At 35.1% G+C, this 16,182-nt stretch overlaps 4 protein-coding genes across 5 annotated transcripts; 1 reads left to right on the forward strand and 3 right to left on the reverse strand.

Annotated features, from left to right (window-relative positions):
- The first annotated feature begins 3,795 nt into the window (after nt 1-3,795).
- LOC122416838 (ADP,ATP carrier protein 1-like) lies at nt 3,796-4,662 on the forward strand. Its single transcript, XM_043429907.1, has 2 exons — nt 3,796-4,177; nt 4,330-4,662. Exons 1-2 carry the CDS (start codon nt 3,989-3,991, stop codon nt 4,585-4,587), a joined length of 447 nt encoding a protein of 148 aa, XP_043285842.1. The 5' UTR covers nt 3,796-3,988; the 3' UTR covers nt 4,588-4,662.
- Nucleotides 4,663-4,710: 48 nt separating this feature from the next.
- Nucleotides 4,711-6,308, reverse strand: LOC122416837 (uncharacterized protein CG1161). The gene is made up of 4 exons (XM_043429905.1): nt 6,067-6,308; nt 5,839-5,960; nt 5,641-5,755; nt 4,711-5,253 (listed from the first exon to the last, which is right to left on the reverse strand). The coding sequence occupies exons 1-4, from the start codon at nt 6,127-6,129 to the stop codon at nt 4,963-4,965; spliced, it is 591 nt and encodes a 196-aa protein (XP_043285840.1). The 5' UTR covers nt 6,130-6,308; the 3' UTR covers nt 4,711-4,962.
- Nucleotides 6,309-6,540: 232 nt separating this feature from the next.
- Nucleotides 6,541-13,519, reverse strand: Flo1 (flotillin-1). Of its 2 annotated transcripts, XM_043430296.1 has the most exons (11): nt 13,210-13,519; nt 12,550-12,625; nt 12,367-12,457; nt 11,826-11,969; nt 11,364-11,483; nt 10,935-10,943; nt 10,006-10,221; nt 9,685-9,872; nt 9,272-9,482; nt 8,995-9,159; nt 6,541-8,879 (listed from the first exon to the last, which is right to left on the reverse strand). In XM_043430296.1, exons 1-11 carry the CDS (start codon nt 13,259-13,261, stop codon nt 8,862-8,864), a joined length of 1,290 nt encoding a protein of 429 aa, XP_043286231.1. In that variant the 5' UTR covers nt 13,262-13,519; the 3' UTR covers nt 6,541-8,861. The 2 variants fall into 2 exon arrangements, with proteins under 2 accessions (XP_043286231.1, XP_043286232.1); XM_043430297.1 differs by lacking the exon at nt 10,935-10,943 and having other exon boundaries at nt 13,210-13,518.
- Nucleotides 13,520-14,239: 720 nt separating this feature from the next.
- On the reverse strand, nt 14,240-16,102 carry LOC122417057 (telomere length and silencing protein 1 homolog). Its single transcript, XM_043430298.1, has 6 exons — nt 15,966-16,102; nt 15,635-15,743; nt 15,149-15,294; nt 14,837-15,058; nt 14,551-14,684; nt 14,240-14,465 (listed from the first exon to the last, which is right to left on the reverse strand). The coding sequence occupies exons 1-6, from the start codon at nt 16,100-16,102 to the stop codon at nt 14,299-14,301; spliced, it is 915 nt and encodes a 304-aa protein (XP_043286233.1). The 3' UTR covers nt 14,240-14,298.
- Between the last annotated feature and the right edge of the window lie 80 nt (nt 16,103-16,182).

A 16,182-nucleotide genomic window follows, 5' to 3' on the forward strand; every position in this document is an offset into this window, starting at 1 on the left:
TTCGTTCAGTTTGTTCTCGTTCTTCACGTGTTTACGTTTTCACGCGTTTACGCTTGGTCGTGTTTGGACTATTCGCTATAGCGTAGTAGCAGAGCAGAGTGGGGATAGTGGCGTTCGGTCAGCCAGTGGGAGAGAGGGAAGACGGGCAGACACTGGGCGGAGCTCGAGACAGGGGAGAGGCGCAGGCGCAACATGATTCGCTTCACTCACGTGGCTCGGCCCGCGCTCGGCGCGCACAGGGAGGGGGAGCTCCGTCCGGGAGAGAGGCACAACACGTTTCGCTTTTCGCTTCACTCACCGCCCGGCGGGCATAGGGTGAGGACTGGCGCGGAACGTGAGCGTGTCGTTATCGCTACGCATTGTATATTCCAGTGCATTGAGAAAACGGGGCACGAAATACGACACGTGGAATCCTACTTTATCCTGAATGACTAAAATAATCTTTTTTTTCAATCAATCGATAAACAAATAAAATAGAAACCAATAAAAGTTGGTAGCGGTCATAATTTTATCAATTTTGTAGCTTTAACAGTTATTTCATAATTTTAACAGTAAATTCAATCTCGCTGAAGCAACTGATCGGTCATCTAAATTACAAAATAAAAGAACTGAAGATCGTGCGAATCGATAAAAGACACGAAAACACAACGTAACGAGTATTAAAGTTGAAATTTAATAAAAAATAATGATTCGCTCCTTGTCAATATACATTTTTTTCTTTAATTTTTGGGATTCCTTTTTTTGACGCAACTATAGATAAGCCGATAGGGAAGTCCTCGCACTCGATGTTATTGCTATTACAAAATTTGTGCATGAATGAGTATTTTTTAAATTTTGGTAATTCGTGAAAAATAGTATCGAGGCAAGGGCCAATAACAGAAAGAGTTTAGTGACGCCTGTAACATATAGTTTCGAGAGTCGTGTGTATGCTCGCACGCGCGCGTGTCCGCAAGCGAGCTAAGATGCAAGCATACCCCGAGCAACGCAACGCAAAGCAAAGCACCTAACGCACGGTCCTAAAGCCATGGGGTTGTCGGCAAGCGAAGACGGACAGTCAGTAAATCTACTCCATAGCGGATAGTTTGACACAGTTCCGAGCTCGATACAGTTTCTGTATCACTTTGAAGTCGCGCAGGCAAGATTCCATGCAGATAAGTCGGAGTTGCAAACGCTGCACGCTAAGCAACGCACGCAACGCGTATAACCGCAGCTATGTACAGCATTACGAATAGTTTTTACTAGTCAAATGCTAACAATAGGACGCGAGCAACCGACCACGCGTGCACGCACGCGGGCACACTCGATTCTCTATGAAACAGTGGCACAGGTTTTGTCACTACAATTCTTTCTGTTACTCGACATATTGGCTTATCCATTCGCGCAAAAACGGTTTTCTGGGGAAAAAACCTAGGGAAGAGTAGGCAAAGAAGAGCCCTCCCTGAAAATGGGGATATTATTTTTCGTTTATGTTAATTTTCGTATTCAATCGGTCGTACAATTAAATAACGAATTTTTTCTCTCGCGTCGGTATAAAGATAAATTTTTGGTGAATAAAAACCCAAGTTCGTTCTCGAAAAAAATACCAGCGGAAATATAAATTTGTGATAATGAATCGCGATTACGATTTTCTGCGATACGGTGAAGTGATAACAAAAGTTAAAGGTGAAATGATAAATTCCAAATATGGGAGGACGAAAAAACATTGGAAGAAAAGTGTGTTGAAAATATGTGGAAAAGTTCTTTATGATCAGAACCATGGAGCAGGATAAGAGAATCGTAGAGGCAGAGGGAAAGCGAAAGGATCGTGGAGGAAGACGGAGAGGGAGAGGATCGTCGAGGAAAACGGAGATCGCAAGGATCGCGGGAGAAAAAGGTAGGAAGAAGATCGAGGTCCGTTCTTGTAACCGTGAGTAACTACACCAACGATTTTTTTTTTAAATACGAGTGCGCGAAATATGAAAAATGATTTTCATGTTACAAATGTAGACATTCTGCCGATTGAATGATCAAAACACGTGAACGTCAGGATGACGTTTGGATATTTCATGGAAGTATTTTTTTCAAATAATGAACCGTTAGATATAATATTTTCATATTATTTATTTTCATGATACAGTCGTTGCGATTTATAGATGTACGAATAGAATGTTTTGCAGAGTTGATATACGGTGGTAGTTGTGCAAATTTTCGTTGAAATGTTTCTGGTAAAGATGTAAATAATGTGTCTTTACTCGACTGTCAACAAAGTTGAGAATCTCTGTCGTCGTATATTTTTTCTTCAAGTGCTCATGCAGCACTTCAATATTTGAATTAGCGAGTGATCAGCGCTGCTGACTTCAAAAAATACAACCCGACGCTCTATCCGTATACTACATATTCATTAATACTTATAACGAATGATAAAACAGAAAAATATTTTCTATTAGTATCATGCCTCTCTATGAATCTTCGTGTTCAAGCTCAGTGATGCCAATGCAAAATTTCAATGGGGAATATGCCCGGTGGGTAATATGCGCTATACCCGACAGGGGGACTGGCGCATAGGCAAGGTCGAACGCGAAAGAATAGAAAAACAAAAACAAAAATCAAGATTCAAAAAGTACGAAAAATGAACATGAAAGATTTTAGTATTTACTTTTATTGTGGGATAAATTTGAAATCGAAAAGCTTCGTTTCGTTGGATTATCAATATTGAATGATCCGCTGTTTATTATGGTGTTAAAATTTCCTGTCACTATATACTTCTGTGTGGAGTAAAATTTTCTACCAAGATCTTCGCCTGACAACCTGACAATATGGAAACGAAGTCAATCAATAGTTCAAAATTTTTTCGAAACGAATATTTTGCGAGTCGTAAATTGAAGAAACATATGACAAGCATGAGAAACGTCACATTCGCAATAACCTCATTCGCTATAGAATGAAAATCAACGAAAAAAAGCCTTTCATCCATAATGTCATCAGTATTCAGGAATTCACGTTTTAAATAAAAATATCAAAATAAAAAGGTGGAAGCAAGAAAATGGAGTCTGCAAAAGCTTTTATGGTCGATCTTTTAGCCGGAGGAATTTCGGCGGGGGTTGCAAAAACTGCAGTTGCTCCGATCGAGCGTGTAAAATTATTGCTCCAGGTGCAACATACCTCGAAGCAAATAACGAAAGATCGTCAATACAAAGGTAAAACCTAAATCTAAAAAAATAAAAAATAAAACCACCGAGAAATTGAGAAAAATGGTCTTCTAAACAAAGTAAAATTTCTTCATTTAAAAAAATGATAATTCGTTCCACCAAGGAATGATCGATGCCTTCGTGAGAATACCGAGAGAAACAGGATTTCTGAGTTTCTGGCGAGGAAACCTTGCCAACGTTATTCGATATTTTCCTACTCAAGCGTTGAATTTCGCGTTCAAGGACCGTTTCAAACAAATATTTCTCGATGGAGTGCCGAAGGACGATTTTTTGAAACAGTTCGTCGGTAATTTAGCCTCGGGTGGTTTTGCCGGTGCTACATCTTTGATTTTCGTTTATCCTCTTGATTTCGCTCGTACCAGGTTTGATTATGACTAAAGAAAATTTATTCACCATAACAAATAATTGATGTCGATTTTTTCGGCTCAAAAAATCATTGTTGACTCGTGTTCTTTACAAATTTTAAAAAATTCGCCTACAAAAATATTACAAAAATTTAAATGCACTAAGCAAATTATTCCAATAATTATTCAACAAATAATCAGACATTTGTTTCAATGAAACAAACTTGTTCGCTTTATGAATTACAAAATGACGTTTCAGATTTTTTCATCCAAAATTTTTTCTATAAACAAAAAAACAAAAGTTGTCCAATCAATGTCGGAATAATTGCACACTATTTCAACAGCCAAATTTTCAGAATTTCAATCCAACAAAATGCTTGATCCGCTGCATTGGCCAAATTATTTTCCAGATTAGCTGCAGATGTTGGAAAAGGTGAAGCCAGAGAATTTAAAGGGATGTCAGATTGTCTGAAAAAAATTTTCAAGTCCGACGGATTGTTCGGTCTCTACAGGGGTTTCAACGTCAGCGTTCAAGGCATTTTTATTTATCGTGCTTCCTATTTTGGGCTTTACGACACTGCAAGAGCTACTTTGCTCGAAGATCCAAAACACACACCGATTTATATAAATTTCCTAATAGCTGAGGTGAGAAAAGTGGATAATTGATTATTTTGAGTATTTACAATATCGACAAAGAGTATCGTAAAAACTGATGTGGGATTATCCATTTTTTTTATATTTTCAATAACAAAGCATCCTGAAAGATGAATTTTTGTCATTTTTCAAAACTTTTGCAGACCGTGACAACGATGGCAGGAATAATCTCGTATCCTTTCGACACTGTGCGACGAAGAATGATGATGCAATCGGGTCTGAGCAAAAACGAAGTAATGTACAAAAATACGGCGGATTGTTGGATCAAGACGATGAAGCGTGAAGGCCCAGGAGCCTTTTTCAAAGGAGCGTTCTCAAACGTATTACGAGGAACTGGAGGAGCTCTCGTTCTAGTTTTTTACGACGAAGTCAAAGATTACATATTAGGAATGATGAGTTAACATGTTGAATTGGAGAGTCGAATTGACCGTCACTTAGCCAAATATATGAGAAAACTTCTGAATTATTATTCAAAATGATTGCTTTCCTTGTGTAAAAAATTTTGAAGAAAATAATTTCCATGATTTTCTATAACGATTCGATTGAAACCTTTATTTTTCTGGCTCTTTCGGTTCGCTGTCAAGTGTCAACGACATTGTAAATTTTAAGTAAATAACTCGCTTCAAATCTTTATTTTGTTTCACTTCCCTTTTTCTCTCTCTTCGTTTTTTCTCGCTCTTTTTCTTTCACGTTACGATTAAATGTTAATAATATAATAACTGTACAATTGTTTCGTTTTCCCTCTTTTAATTCCTCTGTCTTATTTTTTTTCTTGTTCAATTGAGCATTGTATGACGATCGTAAATGTTACGTCGTTGCTCTCTCACTTGACGCTTCCACTTGTCTTGCTGATGACCCACGCGATTCAAAACATTCCCACGCACACCCATAGGGTGTGATGTACCTGGAGCAAGAGTTGAATCATCCTCTTCGTTTGTATGCTCTAGATAACCCGCTCCTGCCGCCGCCTTGTGAATTCTCTTGTTCAACAGCGGATCCAGACATATCAGGAATAGCATGTAAATTACCAGGAGCGATATCACCCAAATCACTATTATCACAACAAACTGTGATAAAAAGAAAAACGAAATGAATTATTCTCATTTTGTTGACAACAGCAAAATTACAAAAAAAAAGAAATTTTCAAATGATTTATGAAGAACGGCGAATACAAAAAAAATCAAACAGAAAAATAATTTACTGTTCTGTTAATTTTTTTTATATTTATGTTTTTATTGATATTCCGAGTTAATATTTCATATACAGCAACAATGATATTCATGCAAAAGTTCAGAAATATTAACGTTTTAATTAACCACATTTTATTTCATAAGAAACTTCTCTTTTGCATTATCGCAAAAGTTTTTTTATTCAATAGCATTAAAATAATTGTAGAATTGAATTATTTTTATTATTGATTTTAATAATTAAAAGGATCAACCCTGTATCGTTACCTTGATAATGGCGGTGTTGCGATTCTCATACTTGCATTCGCATCTAGGACAAAATATTTTCTCCTGTCCCATAAGTTGTGCTTTGATCTTGGGTAAAATAACTCCTTCGCAGTTACTGAAAATTGTTGCGATGAAATTTCGACCGACATCATGAGAGGATTTAAAAATACAATTTGATTTGAATTTAATTTTAATTACCAGCTGTCAGGTGGGACGTTCGAAATGAAATTGAGGCGAATCGGCGATGGTTGTGTCGTATTTATAACCGATGAAATGCTCGGACAAATACATTTGCATCTTTTGTCGTCGTACGATTGTGCCTGATCGAAATTATAAAAGAAATAAAATGACAATGAAGAATTATTGATAAATAGAAATTCATGTGACGTGCGGGGGAGGAACTCAAGTGAAAACAATGTAACTAACCTCGGATTGGGTCCATAATAACACAAAAGTAACGAAGAACACGTAGATTGGACGGTTTTCCATTATATTAGCTTATTTTCACTTTCTTCCCGCGCTTGACGGCTGGGAGCCGTTATCAGACAAATTTACTTTTCAGCTTCGAATGTTAACTATTTTTTCTAATTAAATTTTCATTCGTAATAGAGTTAACTTGTCACAAGCGCCAGCTGACAAGACAACGTAGTTGACGTATTTTTCTTCCGACTCCGACTCTCGTGGTGGGAGATATATGCAAGGCACAAAAATCGGAGTCTGCTCGACGCGCATGCGCAAATTTAATATGAAAAAGCGAAAATTGTCAATGTCAAATCAAACAAGTGTACGGGAGAGAACTAAGAGTATTGTAGGATTTTTTTTCCAACAGACATTTGATGATGAACATAGTTTTTTGGAATAGGTTTATAGGAATAGGAATAAAAGAAATATAACTTCGTATTAATATTTGTTCGTTTTTATTATCGAAAGCTTCAGAACACTCGAGTCTAAACTTTTACATTTAAATGACAAATAAAAGGTCTTGTCGATCGGAGAGCCAAAAAATCGTTCAGTCAATTAAAGAACGACAGAATTTCAGAAAATTTTCAAAATAATGGCAGTCAGTGATAATTGCACGAATAATTATAAACAAAATACCAATAAATGGATAATTGATTGCTTTTCAAGACGAAAATTCTACGAAAATTTGCAAGTAAACAAGTGTTTTGGTGGTATATACGTTTGCTCGTACATGGAAGTTGGTAAATCGAAAAGATATTTTGACACCCATGTCCGTGAGTCCGTACTCTTCAAAATCTACTTTTCACTTCATGATTTTGGGGATACTGTACGATTACACATTCGATTTGTATGTAAGACTAAATCTTAAAAATATCAATGTGGAGCTCGCTGATAAAATATTGTGGCATTTTTTAAATATGAATTGACATATCAAAGGTTTAGATAAAATTGAATGAAACATCCATTCGTAGAATATTTCTTTGTTGAATGGAAAAAAAATTATACAAGTGCGTTACACAAATAATGCGTATTCTGATTTCTGATTTATTTTTTGGTTAAGGATGAATTCCAAATGTTTTTTGACTAAAAATATAGTTCGATTGGAATTTCGGAACCTAGCAATCGAGATGAAAATCCAATAAAATTTAAGCATCTCCAAAACTTTCTGAACATTGATTCCCAATAAAAATATCTTTTTTAATCGATGAAAACGTGCCAAAGAAAAACTTCACAAAATTCGAAATTGTTTGAAGAAGTCAATAAATTCAGTCCATGCAAAATGTATGTCCAAAAATTTGTTGATATTTTTCCAATAATTTTATTATTGCATATGAACGTTGGCAAAGTCTTAAAAGACATAACCTCATTTTTTTCGGACTGCCAATAAGTCTTGAAATTTGAACAAAACACTATGACTGAACACGAAAACTATTGCAATTCATCCAAAATATATTTTAGTGTTTCAAATAGTGGACTAGAGAAACTACGATGACGAATTTATCTCGAAAATAGAAAAAATTGCGGTTTCGCTTGTTTGGGTGATTTTTTACATACATTGAGGTAAGAAGGTTCGTGTGTATACTAAACATTACTAAGTTTAAGGTCAGCTTTGAAACTAGTAAAGGAATCGAACAACCGTCGCGGCACACGCTGGCAAATAGTGTAATAAGGACAAAGAAAATTGGCAAAATAAAAAGAAGAAATTGGTAAATTGTCGTAAAAAAATTATCTCAATAAATCTTTACGAGTGTGATGGTGTCCATTCGGACGGAACGCTACTCAATTATAAAGTTTTATCAACCCTTTCGACTTCTGGAACAAAATTTTACTAACGAAACTAAAGAACTAGAAAAAATTTTTTTATAAGATTTTTTCTCACCGAGCCACATAAAAATCGATTTTTTCCAATTATTTACTTCAACATATCCTGAAAATGAATTTTTTCAAGCGAAAGGGTTGCCATGGAAAATATATTAGTACAATAGCTTTTTATATATTAATAGTGAAATTTTTCATGAGTTAATTTGCGCCTCAGCGAGGAAAAATTCGTCGGAGGCTTTGTTGCGTCACACACAAAAATTGGTACAATTGTGGGTCCTTTTCTTCAACAGAGAAATTGTTTATCTACAGCAAGAGAATTTTCAGGGCAATAGATATCCGTTTTTGTAAATTGAGAAAATATTTTGACCGACAAAACGTCGTTCAAAGCTTTTCTTACTTGATTACTTTTGTTTTTCACTCAAAGGTGTTTTTTCGCACTTCCACGATCAAAAAATTTCGATGATTAAGAAGGTATATTTGAGGATTTGAAAAAATCTGATCTGAAAAACCTTTCGAGACACTTTCAATGTCATAATCATGAGTTTTCACTTATAAAATAAAAGCAAAAATGTTAATTTTTTTCTGTAATGGACTCTAAAATTTTTATTCCAAAATAATATTTTTTATTACCGGAAATTAAACGAAAACCTTTTCTATTGGATTACCCAATTCCTTGAGGAAGGCATTTATTGATGGGTTTTGGTCCTTATTGTTGAAAATGAAAAACTGCAGGGTTTTAAAAGCTTTTCAAATTTCGAAAAAAATGCTCAGTACCGAAAGTCGAATAGAATAAAATTTTCGGTTGTGAAAATGCGTATAAAACACTCTTGTACCAGGGAGAGATTCTTTTCAGATCAATTAGAAACATTTAAATCTAATGTTGATGGTTTTGTTGATCGTAAACTTCAACAAGGAATCTCTTGGACCGGGGAGAACGTTTACGCAGCATGGACAGACTGAAATAAGAAGAATTTTGTGATTTATGTTCTTTCAAGTGTTTTCTTCGCTTTAGTAGTTGATTAAAAAAAAAAAAATCCTTTTTCGTGTACTGGATCAGTGGCGTTGACGTACTTTCGCGATATCGACGCCTGTGAGCGTTTTCACGAGCTCGGGCACTCGTGTCACGATGCTCAAAACTTCATCGGTCAGTTTTTCGGCTCCGACCGTGCCGTTTCCACTGGAAACCATCGTTATCTTCTTCGCTTGTGAGAGCGGCGCTGCCACTTCAGCTGCAACCTAAAATTCAGAGTAAATGTGCTTTTAGCGAATGAAATGCATCATATTTGAGAGTAATTTACAAAACGAATTAGTTTCTTCGTCATTTTTCAACGAAACAAGCGTTCCCAACCTTTGGAAGAGTGTCCAGCATCATGTCGACCATGGCAGCATTTCCGTACTCGCTGAAAGCCGCGGCTTTCTTTGCCATTTGACTGGCTTCTGCTTTGGCTTTAGCCTCGATCGCGAAAGCTTCAGCTTCGCCCCTAATTTTGATCGCTTCAGCTTCGGCCTCGGCTTCCATTACCAAACGCAGTTTATTCGCTTCAGCCATTTTCTCGAGCCTGCGTATTAATGTAAGAATAATTTATTTAGTAAATACAAAATGACGGAATAAAATTTCGTAAATGTTACATTTTAACAACAAGTTTTTAAATGTTCTTCCATCTGTCGATTTATTAATCTTTTCTATTTTCAGGGTGCGAGTTGTTCGATCGAACGCTGAGCGAATAACCGAATATGAGTGCACTAAAATCCGAATTTCACCTGTATTTTTCTGCATCGGCTGGCCGTCTGACAGTAGCATCGAGTTCTTTCTCCCGACGTAAAATTTCTTGTTCTTGCACCGCAATTTCTTGTCCTCTCTCGACGACTTTGACCTGCATTTGTTCTTCCATAATTCGTTGCTTCGTTTTAGCAGCTTGGAGCTCAAAAGCCATTTCCGCCTCAGCTTTCTAAGAATAATATTAAATGATAAAATATGAAATATCGAAGAAACCGTTGGTCAAAAGTTATTGACTGTTTTTGACAGTTGGTTTTCCATCATTTTGGATGAAGCTGAGAATGAAAGATAGCGAGTAGTGTTACCTTGGTCTGAACTTCGACGTCGTAAGCAGCTTTTTTGAGCTCAAAGTCTCGCTGAGCTTTGGCGATGTCAGCGTCATTCAAGAACCTCGAAGCCATTCTTTGCTCCTCGGCGATAGCTTCACGAATTTGTGCATCCCTGCGAGCCTCTGCCTCGCCGATTCTGGCATCTCTTTTGACCTCGGCGGTTCTGGCCATTCCAAGAGCTTTCAAATAACCCTGGGACGAGAAAAGAAAACCAAAATCGGAACAAAAAACCATACAAATTCATTCAATATCGTTATTTGCGTCGCTATGAAAACATTGCAAATTTTAATAGAACGTCGCGTAAGCACTACATCGCGCTGCGATGGGTGAAAGACAGCGATTTCGTTCGATGCAAAATGATAAATAAAAGTGATTTAATCAAATGACTAAAACAATTAAAAATCAGCTATAGAATTCTAATCCCCAAAAACTATTTTGCTTAGACATTTCTATCGTGTGATTGCCATATGCAAATATCGCGCAGACTTTTGTGCAAATACGTATAGAACATCGTCCGAAGGGCGAAAAAAAATCGGAAAAATCATACCTTTTACCCACACAAACAGAAAAAAGTTTCGAATGTAAAACAAAAATACACACACCACTTCGATCGCGACGTTTGGAGCGAAAACTTCGAGATCGAAACCCGGAGGGGTGAGGGGAGGAGTGAAGTCTTTGTGTTTGTACCAGTGAATGATAGTGAAAGATAAAAAATCAAATGGAGAAAAAACACAACAGAGAAAAATCAGTGAATAGAGAAATAAAGTAAAAAACAGAAAAGAATTGAAGATGAATATGTGAACAAAAATTCGACAGTGCTTCGAAATCATTATTCTTCGTTTCAATATTTCTTTCTGTTTTTTTTTCCTTTTGTATTACGAAAAAGCCAAAAAACTTTAACATACCTTTGCCCCCTGCAAGTATAGAAAACAAAAAAACGCATTCAATATTTTGACAGTGGCAAGAAATTTGGAATTTCTTTTCGGAATCGCGATTTTTCTGGAAGTTTTTTTTTCTATCTCTTGTTTTTGTAAACGGCGCGAGTGGCTTTTTGTTTCGATGATTATTGGGCTCGAATCTTTTGTTCCATTTTTTTTTAATTTACGGATACTAATAACGCGCTAACCGCCTAATGTAATGAAATTTCCTAATACTCAATAAAAAAGGGAAGGTGTCAATGTCGAAACAAAAATCTCTACGAGATATTCGTGCATCGAACATTCACTCAACAAATTTTTTGCACTCTCTTTCTCCCGCTTTTGTTTTTGACATTGGAGTTCGAGAGAACACGAGATTGAATCTCTATCATTAATTTCAATCTGATTCGAACGTACTTCCTCGTCGCGAATGTCTTTTAGTGTGTACGAGACAACGGTGATTCCCATGTTGACTAGATCGCTGCTCGCCACTTCGAATACTTCTTTACTGAATTTTTTTCGATCTTTGTAGATTTCCTGCAATGAAAAAGTCGTTTTGTTTTCATTAAAATAGGCTCATCAATTTGAAAGTAAATACAAAAATTCTCTGACCTTGATCAAGTTTAGAAAATTGTAATTGAATTGTGTAGTCTTAACATTGAATCATTCGAATCAACCAATCAATTTCAATTCAAATTTATTAACAGAATTCATATTATAATTCATTATTAATCAGTAATAATTTATATAAATAATTAACTTTGAGTTAAATAGATTAAATAAATATTTAAATAATTTTAAGTTGAATAATTCTTATAAATAATTCATTATCAATAAGATGCTTCATTAATTGAACAAATTTAAAAAAAAATTTTTTACCTCAACCGTCATGCTTCCCATAATGGCTCTTTGATGCCCTTCAAGAGTAACCAAAGCAATATTGTGAATCTCATCCTCATTTTTACCAAGAAATTGTTCACAAGCTGTCGAAAGCATTTCTTCGTTCTGACCTTGAATTTTCACCTATGGTTTTGGTAACGAATAAATGACAAACTATTATGAATTATGCTCCAATAAAATTGATGGATCAGCAGAATAATAGAGTTTTTTTTGGTAAAATGTGACAAAAAATTTATTTCAGTTAATATAAAATCATGTAAAATTTCAATGAACTTTATAAAATTTGGTTTGTCTTTTCAATTTATGAAGCTGAAAAACTAAAGAACTTTCAAAATTTTTTAAGAAGCAATATGAAGTCAAATTTATCTTTTTTTCACTTGTTTCTATGATAGCAATTATTTTTATGTTCCAAACTATGGACAAAGTCATTGCAGTACCCTAAATGTTAAAATTATTATGTTCTTGCAAATGATAATTATTAACACAATTAACAATCATGGTTGTGATCAAAAGAATATACCTGCGCAATTCCAGTGACAGATATAGGAACACCCTGACCGGTGTAAACCATGGGGCTTTCAACTTGAAGCGTCATTGTGTTCAGTGATATCCTAAAAATTACACAAAAACCGAGAAGTCACAAAATACATCATCGTTGAATTAATAATATATCTATAAATAATCATTTAGAATGTTTCTTTACTTTTGAACTTGTTGGACAATCGGCCAAACAAAAACCCGTCCTCCAGGAACAAGCAGAGGTTTCCCGTAGCAGCATCCTATTGAATATCGATAAGATGAACAAAAATAGTATGCACTGACATAGAAATTAAAAAAAAAATCCGATTGTTCAGCTCCATTTTTGTGGGAAGTACATTCGTGTTTTTAAAAATGTTTCTTAGGACCGAATTGAAACTTGATTGCAGTGATTAGAGTCTAAAATAACATTAAGTTTCTTGAACTATAATTTTTCATCCATGAGATTGATAATTTAGTTTGAGCATTATGTTATCTCTATTTCGAGTGTTAACATATTTTTTTTTTTTTTTTTTTTTATTAAGTAGTCTTTCCTCATATGGCATTGAAAAGTTCACATAGTGGTTTTCCATGCTCCACGTGATGTAATTATGCAATTAAGGCCATATCAGTTAGGAAATAATGACAAATGATTTTGTAAAAAATGCCATGGTCAATGAGTTAGTCTCTCCACACCCTGTTTTACAATCAGTTAACGAAGCTTCGGGTGATATATAGCGTTCGAACTATTCGAGTGCGTATTGAAACGATACTAATCATAGAAGAGTAACGAATCGATTAACTAGAAAGAGATAAGTAAAAAATTGACAAATTATTGAACACTTACCCGAAACAACGAGAGCTTCGTTTGGGCCACAGGTCACAAAACCACAACTCATGACTGCAACGTAATGTTTTTCGAATTCACAGAACAAATTAACACTGTTAGTGACACAAGTTTTAGAGAAACACACTATTAAGTTGGTGGACGCCTATACGCTATATGTCGTGCATGCTGCCATGTATTTCGTAATATTTATCATCAATGTGTGTTTGCTCTCGTGAATATGTATTGATATTTTTTACGCGTTTTTTGTATACTCGGTGTTACTCATTCACCACTATAAAACTAACGAAAGCGTCAATGCATGGTTCTATGGTTGTGTGATTATTCATATATTCTATCCGTGAATGCTCGGTAGGGGGAGTATATGACGTCATTGAGGTGGGACACCGGTGAGTGGAGGGCGCACGCGCAAACAGCAAAAACAAGGCGCGAAAAAATGTGCGTCGTCAACATCTTTTGAAGTTTTATTGTTTTTGAGTTTTGTTTTCATTCCGCTATCAGTGATCAAATAATTCAAGTTTAGCGATTGTATATTGGTTAAATAAGTTCATTAAACAACGACCGTGCCAGAAACGATTAAAATTTGATCGAAACTTGTCAAAAAGGTGTTTCAGTAATTATATACAACTTAGTGTTTTCCACTGAACCCTGCTCATAAATAATTGAGTGGGTACAATTCGCATTTTCATTTTCAATAGAGCGATGAAAAATTATTATATTTCACGTGTTCTCGATTTTCTTGACATTTCGTCGTTAGGTCGTTCCTCCTGGGGCGGCAAAATTTGTCTTGACATTTCTGACGCAAAGCGTTGATGCATCGGTCGGAATCGCGGATCAATATTTACGTATGGAAACATTGATTTTATTTTTTAAGAGAACCGAATTGACACAGAGATTGTAATCAAATATCTGACTGAATAGTAAGAAATTTGAAAAACAAAGGATCACTATTTTTTGGGTTTATTTTTGACAAACTTCGGGTTGAACTTCTTTACGAAATTTAAGGTTATTTGTTCATTATAAACGCAAATTTTTCCACAGATAATTTATTCATTACATGTTACATGAAGGATTATGATAAAAAAACCTCTAAAATCGTCGAAATTGCTTCTTAAATCTCTCGTAATAATAATCGTCAGTAGCTTTTTCACCGTTTTCTTTGCGTTTGCCTTTTCCATCGTCTTTAGGCGCAGCAGGATTGGATCGTTCACTGGCCCGGTGTTTGCCTTTATGAGCATCGGGGTCATCGATATTGACTATAAAAAAAGCATTTATGTGATATGAATGAAAATAAATGAACTAGATCGATAATAGAAATGGATGTAAAATTTTGTAAAATACATCTGTTGTGTTGGACAAAATTCACAGCCATATTTGTCGGCACGAATTGAGATGGTACGTCCTTCTTCCTGTGCCTTTCCCAAAGTAACTTGAGTTTGGCTTCTTCGGTTGCCTCAATATTTCGAATTTTCGCTCTAGAAATAATAAATTGCTTTTTTTTAGGATTCAAATTATTCAAAATAACATATATACAGGAAAAAAAATTTCAGATCAAGTGAAATTGTTTTCATTCTTAATCTAAATTACTATTCTATAGATATAAAATAACCAATTTTATTTCACTGACTCTATTCCGAGATCCACTTCTGGGATTCCGGAGAGCATCTGATTAGACAACATTTCTTCGCTCCTGTGGGTAGAACTCTGTCTCAAATGCTCAGGCACAGCTTGGAGAGCAGCTTCCTCTGGAGAACAATAGCTCATCCCATCTGCTCCTATTTCTCCATCTTCTCCAATTTCACTGTTTTTATTTTTCCGCTTAGACAATTCTTCCTCTATATATTTCAACCTGAGACAAGAAATTCATTAAAATCTGTATTATTTCAATATTGAAACTCTGCGAGAGATGTAGTTCTGAGGAAAAGTCACTTTGACCCACATTTCTTCATCTTCGTCACGCTTATTCGTTTCTGCATTAAACTGAGTACCGATCCCTGTGTCATAAGCATCATCCTGCTTGATTTTATTGTTTTTCAGGGCTGCCATATTGACCATCCCTCCACTCTTCACATTGAAAGGATCCGACTTGTGAAATTAAACAAATATAATAGTCATTTATATTTCTACAACTATTGATAATATTGTATTTTTATTATTCAAAGGATAATGACAGTTATCCTCCACCTATTCATTTCTTCTACCATATACATAATTATTTTATTTTAAAACATGATTGATATCAGTAGTTCAAATTTAAAAATTTGTAAATTTTTTTATCAGGTCCTAATGAAGATAAATTTTATGAAAACTATTGAAATGTTATAAAAAAATTGAAAGATTCATTAAGGAACTTTTTCAACGGTAATCGCTGTGAATTTGAAAGCAGACATTACATTTTAGCATTGAAAATGATGTCATCACTTACGTTCAATACTTCGTTTGTGACCTTTTCACCAAGCGCAAGTTCTGCAACGTTGACTCCATTAGGACGTTGCCTCAGCTTTTGAATTGTCTTCATTTCTTCGACTTTACTCCTAATATGAAGATTTTTACATAATTTTAACGAATTTATCAACAACTTATGAAATACATGGTATAAACTGTGGCTTACTAAATCTCAGTGGCTTGCAATCCACTGAGATTTAGTAGAAGTTGATATTTATTCTAGTTTTTGATTAGTTTGGGATTTGGAAATAATGGAAGCAAGAATAATGAACGTAATTTGTTGAAAAATTCGTAACTATAATTATTATTACCTAACCGAGACGCTTTTATCTGGTTCGTTGTCACTGTCGTCCGAATCAGCTTTTCGACTTCTCAATGGTTTACGTGTTTTCTTTTTGAATTGAATTTGTGGTTTAGGAGTTTCATCTTTCGTCATTGTTTCGCTCATTTTGATTGATTAAATCTCCACTTTCACTAATTAGTCGTTTAAAATGGTTATCTTTGTTACTTTCAATTATACATAATTAA

Source organism: Venturia canescens, chromosome 10 (assembly GCF_019457755.1).
Source record: "Venturia canescens isolate UGA chromosome 10, ASM1945775v1, whole genome shotgun sequence".
Taxonomy (NCBI): domain Eukaryota; kingdom Metazoa; phylum Arthropoda; class Insecta; order Hymenoptera; family Ichneumonidae; genus Venturia; species Venturia canescens.

Excerpts from the sequence above, each read along its gene's own strand:
- LOC122416838 (XM_043429907.1), top strand. The coding sequence starts at position 3,989 with ATGTCAGATTGTCTGAAAAAAATTTTCAAGTCCGACGGATTGTTCGGT. Across the intron at positions 4,178-4,329 it reads TAAATTTCCTAATAGCTGAG|ACCGTGACAACGATGGCAGG; the intron begins GTGAGAAAAGTG and ends AAACTTTTGCAG.
- LOC122416837 (XM_043429905.1), bottom strand. The coding sequence starts at position 6,129 with ATGGAAAACCGTCCAATCTACGTGTTCTTCGTTACTTTTGTGTTATTA. Across the intron at positions 5,961-6,066 it reads TATTATGGACCCAATCCGAG|GCACAATCGTACGACGACAA; the intron begins GTTAGTTACATT and ends AATTTCGATCAG. Across the intron at positions 5,756-5,838 it reads AACGTCCCACCTGACAGCTG|TAACTGCGAAGGAGTTATTT; the intron begins GTAATTAAAATT and ends AACAATTTTCAG.
- Flo1 (XM_043430296.1), bottom strand. The coding sequence starts at position 13,261 with ATGAGTTGTGGTTTTGTGACCTGTGGCCCAAACGAAGCTCTCGTTGTT. Across the intron at positions 12,626-13,209 it reads CGAAGCTCTCGTTGTTTCGG|GATGCTGCTACGGGAAACCT; the intron begins GTAAGTGTTCAA and ends GATATTCAATAG. Across the intron at positions 9,160-9,271 it reads TGCTGGACACTCTTCCAAAG|GTTGCAGCTGAAGTGGCAGC; the intron begins GTTGGGAACGCT and ends TCTGAATTTTAG.
- LOC122417057 (XM_043430298.1), bottom strand. The coding sequence starts at position 16,102 with ATGAGCGAAACAATGACGAAAGATGAAACTCCTAAACCACAAATTCAA. Across the intron at positions 15,744-15,965 it reads GATAAAAGCGTCTCGGTTAG|GAGTAAAGTCGAAGAAATGA; the intron begins GTAATAATAATT and ends TCTTCATATTAG. Across the intron at positions 15,295-15,634 it reads TCACAAACGAAGTATTGAAC|TCGGATCCTTTCAATGTGAA; the intron begins GTAAGTGATGAC and ends TAATTTCACAAG.